The sequence below is a fragment of the Anarrhichthys ocellatus genome, unplaced genomic scaffold (assembly GCF_004355925.1).
Source record: "Anarrhichthys ocellatus isolate YVR2014 unplaced genomic scaffold, GSC_Weel_1.0 scaffold141, whole genome shotgun sequence".
In the NCBI taxonomy this organism is placed as follows: Eukaryota; Metazoa; Chordata; class Actinopteri; order Perciformes; family Anarhichadidae; genus Anarrhichthys; species Anarrhichthys ocellatus.
In genome coordinates this window covers 358,615-364,961 of record NW_022280171.1, presented here as the reverse complement: position 1 = coordinate 364,961, position 6,347 = coordinate 358,615, and the positions used below count along the sequence as shown (strand labels likewise).

Here is a 6,347-nt window from a genome sequence, read left to right as displayed (position 1 = left end):
TGTGTGTGTGTGTGTGTGTGTGTGTGTGTGTGTGTGTGTGTGTGTGTTTCTTCTTTAATTTACAGGACAAATTTGAATCCTGCCAGTTCTCTTTAAGTTGCTCCCTTTTTCATTGCTCTTCTTTGGGTTATGAACACTAAACAATCCAATCATGCTACATCTGAATTTCTCTTTAGATCAGTCATTTAGAAACAGCAACACTTATATATATATATTCTTTACTTTATATCTTTATCATCATGGTGGCATATTTGTATTTCCGTGGCGCATGCATAGCTCCTTTTTAATGGTGCAATAAGAAGAAGACAAACAGTTTAATGGAAGTGTAATCTCTTAGGCCATACACAAATGTCCTGTATGTGTAACGGTTAATTGTGGGGGGTTTATTCTGAAATAACTTCTACACTTCTACATTTCTTTTTTATAATATGAACATTTTTGTCATATAAAAATACATTAAAGTGTTTATGTTATTCAGTGCTGTTTACCAAAATGGAAAATGTTGCTATTTTAATCATTTATAATTGTATATCACCCAGTTTGATGGAATAATGCGTGTCGGAAATATAAATATATATTTGTTTTTATACTTTTTAAAAAAAAGCTTGCAAGGGCATCATGTCCGTCCTCCTTTGGTTCATAAAATGCCGGTGCTAATATTGAACAGTTTATTAATTGAACAATCGTGCACCTTTTTCTCCTTTTTCTCCCACGTCCGGCGTTGTGTGCAGAAAGCACAATGTCTAAACCTTTGTGCGGTCATTAAGTATTTATGGGTTTTGTATTGCGTATAGTGCGCCTGCGCTGTTTTCAGATGTGCAGAAAACAGAGATAATGAAAAGCAACAGCAGAGTAAAAGATGATCTGTTGGTTCTTGTCTTCATCTTCACTTTGCATTGTTTGCACCATTTCTAATTAAAAGTCTTACTCATTTAAAGGCAACTCTTTCTCTGTACTGAGCTTCGCGGTGCGGGCTCATTTTTCCCTTTTAAAAAGTGTTCATGATGTATTTATAGCATCAAATATTCATGTGCACCTCTGTAAGTGCTCGCTATTTGTCTCTGTTATATTAAAGGTTTTTTAATGTTATAAACTGCAATTAACTGATGGTGTGTTGCGGTAGAGTTCCTGATGGAGTGGACCCTGAGAGTTTGTTATCCTGTTGTTGGATTCATGTTTAAGATATGTGTGTGTGTGTGTGTGTGTGTGTGTGTGTGTGTGTGTGTGTGTGTGTGTATTTGTGTTCTAGACCCCTGAACAATAAAGTCACATGAGGATCACATCATTTTACAACCCACATACTGAACTTTGAATCTGGACTTCTTTTTTCACATGGTACATTATAATGTAACAAGGACAACAGTGGTTTCATTTAGCAACATCTTGTAGCATCAACCTGTGTATTTGGGATTCCAAAATATATAAGTTATAGAGTATCTGTGGGTTTTGGACTCTTGTTTGGGGAAAAAAAGGTTCTATAAAAACGTCACCTTATTGGGTCTTTTGGACTTGTTAGGGACATTTATTAGTATTTTTTGACATCAGTAGAAAATAATCACCAGATTGACATTGCAGGCCCCACTTTAATCAAAAGCAGGGATTATTCAATGAATATCATTGTGAAATCATCTGAGTTGACGTTTTTTTGCTCAAAATGTAAAGAAAACATGTTTAAATCATAATACTTGTAAAAAGTAAAAATCAACATTTTAAACACGTGGTCTATAACTTTTGTTTGGTTTTCATGGAAGTAGGCAATATGAAGGAACGAGTCATGAAACCCGGAAATGAGTTCTCGTTTTAGCACTTCCCGTTCCCTCCTCTCAAAGTCAATGAGTTTTTTGAATGAATTTTTGGTTAGATGCCTGAAAAAAGGTCAATGGTTATCACAAGATGAAGATATTTTAACATTTTGTTCCACGATATAAGTCAGTAAATATACCTTTTGTGAAAGGTGGTTGCTAACAAGTGTCTAAATGAGACTAAAACATGTCGGTAGTCTTCACTAGTCCGCCTTTCGCCTTTTACTTCTGCATTCACGCTTCCAAAATCATGAAAGTGGTGTTCATTTGAAGATTATATTGCTAAACAAAACATGTGTCATAACTTGTCTTTATCCATCAGTCTCACGGCAATTTGTGAAATAGTCACAGAATAAAATCTTTTAGTTTCGTGTTCAGTGACCCAAACTGCTCGTTTGTTTTCTTCTTTTCAGGACGACTTAGGTTAAGCCAACAAAATCACTTTGTGAAGGTAAGGAAAAACATCATGGTTGGGCTTAGGCAAAAAAACAACAATGGTGAGGTTTAGGCAACCAATCCACTACCATAAATCTCCAACGTGGTCTTATAGTTGACAGTCCTGCCTGTCGGACGCATCCACCTCCCCTCCTGCTCCCCCTTAATTGTCTTTTTTTGAAATTATTCAGGATATGTCACTTGTTCCGACTGTTGCTTAGTCAAATGGATGCAATGAATTAGGGTCTCCATGAATAACGCTCCTATTTGACTTTGACTGAGCAGCACGAAAATAAACAGACAATTCGTGTCCCTGGACACAAACCAATAGATTGCATTTCGTGACTATTTCACAAACTTCCGTGAGACTGTGCTGGTTTAGCACGGAACTCCAATCGAATGGAGAAATCTCATTGGCTTCTTGTCGAGGGAACCAGAGTGATGCTAACTTCCGGGTTGGTCTACAAAAATACATCATCCCTACAGCACTCTTCAGCCTCTAGCATTTTTAATCAAGTGGCATATTAGGCATATTACACAGGTTTGTTTTCATGTACGGGTCAAACGAGTGGGGCAGGAATGAGTCTTAAAACCCAGAAATGAGTCAGCATTTTTGCACTTCCTGTTTCCTCTTCTTGAAGTCAGGTGGTCTTTTGAATGTGTTTTTCGAAAAAATACCTGAAATAAGGTCTGGTTAACACAACCCTAAGATATTTTAACGGTTTGTTCTACAATATAAAATATGTCAGTAGCTCGTGAACTTAAACGCTTTTACGCCTCTTAATAAAGGCGGGTGCTAACGAGTGGCTAAATGAGACTGCCAAACGCCATCACGCCAATCAGTCCGCCTTTACTTCAGTGGTTGAAACCTGAAGTCATGTGACCGTGGTGGAGTTCCTTTAAAGCCTAGCTTTAGCTTTTTAATTCTGCCGATTGCATTCACACTTAAAAAAACATAAAAGTGGTGTTTATTTGAGAAAATGATATAGCTGAACAACACTTGTTAGTAGGCTATCATACACATGTTTTGGTTATTCTTTTTTAAATATCCCATTGGCTTTTTGTTGAGTGAACCAGTGCAATGCTAACTTCCGGGACAGGCCTACAAAGACAAGTCATCTCTGCAGCACTCTATATGAACAGTGGTGATAGGGCAGCGACCACCAAGATGTTTGAGTGTAGTTTTGCCTCTGACAATGTCCCCCCATGTCTCCCCTCTCCTCACCCCCCTTCCCCACCACCACCACCACCACAGCAGCGGGCAGGAGGCGGGGCAGGCAGACCTACAGCCGCTACCAGACGCTGGAGTTGGAGAAGGAGTTCCTGTTCAACCCCTACCTGACCCGGAAGCGCCGCATCGAGGTGTCGCACGCGCTGGCGCTTACGGAGCGGCAGGTGAAGATCTGGTTCCAGAACCGACGGATGAAGTGGAAGAAGGAAAACAACAAGGACAAGTTCCCCAGCAGCAAGAGCGAGCAGGAGGCGGTGGAGAGGGAGAGGAGGGAGAAGGAGCTGCGGGACGGCGGCGCGAGCGAAGGCGGTGAAGGCGGCGGCAGTGAGGGGGGAGGAGGAGGCGCGGTGGCGGTGGCGGTTGCGGGGTCACAGGCCTCCGTGAATGAGGACTGCTGCGAGAAAACCCACAAGCAAATGTAGAGAGGAAAGCGGTGGAATTAGGGGAGGGGGTGGGGGGGGGAATGAGGGCGCAAGTGGCGGACACTTTGGGGTGTGGGTGGGCGAGGGTGGGTGAGGGGCTGTTTTCGTCTTAATTGAGGCCACTGGACTGCTCCACTGTCTCCACAATTCAATTGATGGAAAAGGAACTTGAGTCTCCAAAATGGCGACGGACTGAAAAGGGGCCTCGTGCCTCTGTCTTGCTGACTGTAAAACCTGCAGGAAAAAAAAAGAAGCCAGAAAGGGAACTTGAAAAAACACTCACAGAACTGATGAGGGCAGCGGTGGATCCATCCGAGTCAAACCAACATAGTCTACTCTAGTGTTTAAAACAAACAAACAAAAAAAAAAAATAGCTTCCTTTCTTTGTGGAACAATTATCGTGGAAACATTTCTATATTGTTAGAAGTTTATCATTAACAATTTTATCTTTGGCAGCTGTATAGTTTTTAAGTTAAAAAATGATGATGGTGCACTTTTTACTGTACTTCTCACTTATATGTTGTTGTTGTTGTTATGGCAATGATTGATTGATTGATGATGATGATGACGATGATGATGACGTAGCAATTAATGAAATTTCCAACAACATGAAACTGCCTATTTATGCCGTTTTAGTAGGTCGGGTCTCTTTTTTACACTCTAATTGTCGTTTTAGTTCGTTTTTTGATCGATGGTGTTTTGTTTTATGTTGTCTTCCCTTTTTTCTCTTTTTGGGGTAAAAAGCATGCGCACAGTGCAGATTTAAAATAAAAAAGAGAGAGAACATTCATACAAATAAAAAACGACGAAAATGTAATAAATGATGTTGCCTTCTGCGTTTCATGTGAAGCAGAGTTTTCTGAGTGTTGAGGGGCTGATTTCATGATTCACATTTGTTTCACTCAATTGTTAAAGAAGAAGAAAAAAGTCAGTTGTCTGTGATCAATAAGAGTGGGAAAGGAAGCAAGTTGCTCACACTTTTCTCATTCACCCTTCTCCCCCTTCGTTTCCTCCCTCTCTCTCCTCACTGTCAACACCCAGACTGATAAAACCGTTCAGTTCACGAGGCCAAACATTTAAGCTCCGACTCGGAAATCTCCTCTTAAAACAACAGACGCTGCTCCCCCTCCTCCCCCTTCCTACCTCACACAACCCACATCCTTTACAAACACCACTTTATTTATGGCCCGGTCCTCCACCTCCACTTACATTATTACAGCCCTCTATATTCACTATTACACTGCCTTCCATCATCATCACGATGACGACTTGAGGTCAGATTGTTTCCATCTGGGGAGATCAAACACCACCGAGCGTGCGTATTTACGCACGGGTATCCGTCGCCATGCGTTGGACTTCGGCTGGTTATGCAGACGTTATGGGGAGTCCCCTCTGTTATCAAATCACCAAATATATACCAACGATATTACATTTTGTGTACTTCCATGAAGTTAAGGAACTACCCAGATTTAAAGAGAGAAGTCGTCCACACACACACACATCTACAGACCACACAGCACACGACATGGCAGCTCCTTTATGACCCTAAAACATACCTGTCTTCATTGGATCCAAACCTGGCCCGATGTTGTTTCCAATTATATTATAATACTCTCAAATGAGTTACAGCCCGGTAAAAGGCAAGGCGACCAGTTTGACCAAAACCTGCCTTTGTTTAGAGCAAATCCTCAGAAATGTGCATGAAAGCAATATAGTAACATATATAAATGTAATGCTATACTACTAATAATATGAATAGTTTCCGTTTGTTTATACAGCATGCACCTTTCAAAAACAAGTAACAAAGTGCTTTGCAAAGACGTAAATGAGGGACGAAAGAATGAAATAAGATGGAGTTTTGGTGCTGCAGGCCGGTTCTCCGCTTTGTAATCCGACTTTGAATCTGCGTCTTAAATTTGACAAAGCTTATCTCGTTCTTTAGGAATTCTCTGCCGCCTATTGATGTGGATGTACAGTATGAGAACCTGTTCCATATGAAAGAAAAAACAATCAGAGACCATTTTCTTGGACTCCCTTCTGCTTGGTGGACACATCTCTGATTATAGCCGAGTAGATATGACGTTACGCGCAGACCAGCGTCTTCTGTTCCAACTCTATAAGTTAACAACATGCACAAGGCCCTGGTCTATTTGGAGAGGTAGATGACTTTCTGGCACCATAAGAGCCTGAGCTGTTATGCATAACACAGGCAAGTTTTGCTCACATAGGTTTCTGGTGTGTAAAACAAAAATATATGTATATTTAAAGGGGATGAACGAGCAGAGCAGAAGTGTAGTTTACGCAAGAGCGCGCGCACACATGGGAAATGTTCCACGCGGTTCTTTCAGCATTTGTGTCTGACACAAACACACTTCTTTGTAATCCTTTAATTGCTCCACATGCTATAAGTAGAAATAGAATACTAGATGTTGTTTTTACGCACGCGTGACCTCGGCC

General features: G+C 40.9%; 1 protein-coding gene across 1 annotated transcript in view; it reads left to right on the top strand.

Moving 5' to 3' along the window:
• Window positions 1–3,950, top strand: part of hoxb8a (homeobox B8a) — an 8,321-nt gene extending 4,371 nt beyond the window's left edge. The window contains exon 2 of the mRNA XM_031877596.1: window positions 3,493–3,950. Within this exon, the coding sequence (XP_031733456.1) occupies window positions 3,493–3,890 (398 nt within the window). The 3' untranslated portion in view covers window positions 3,891–3,950. The remainder of the gene's footprint in view (window positions 1–3,492) is intronic.
• The last annotated feature ends 2,397 nt before the right edge of the window (window positions 3,951–6,347 follow it).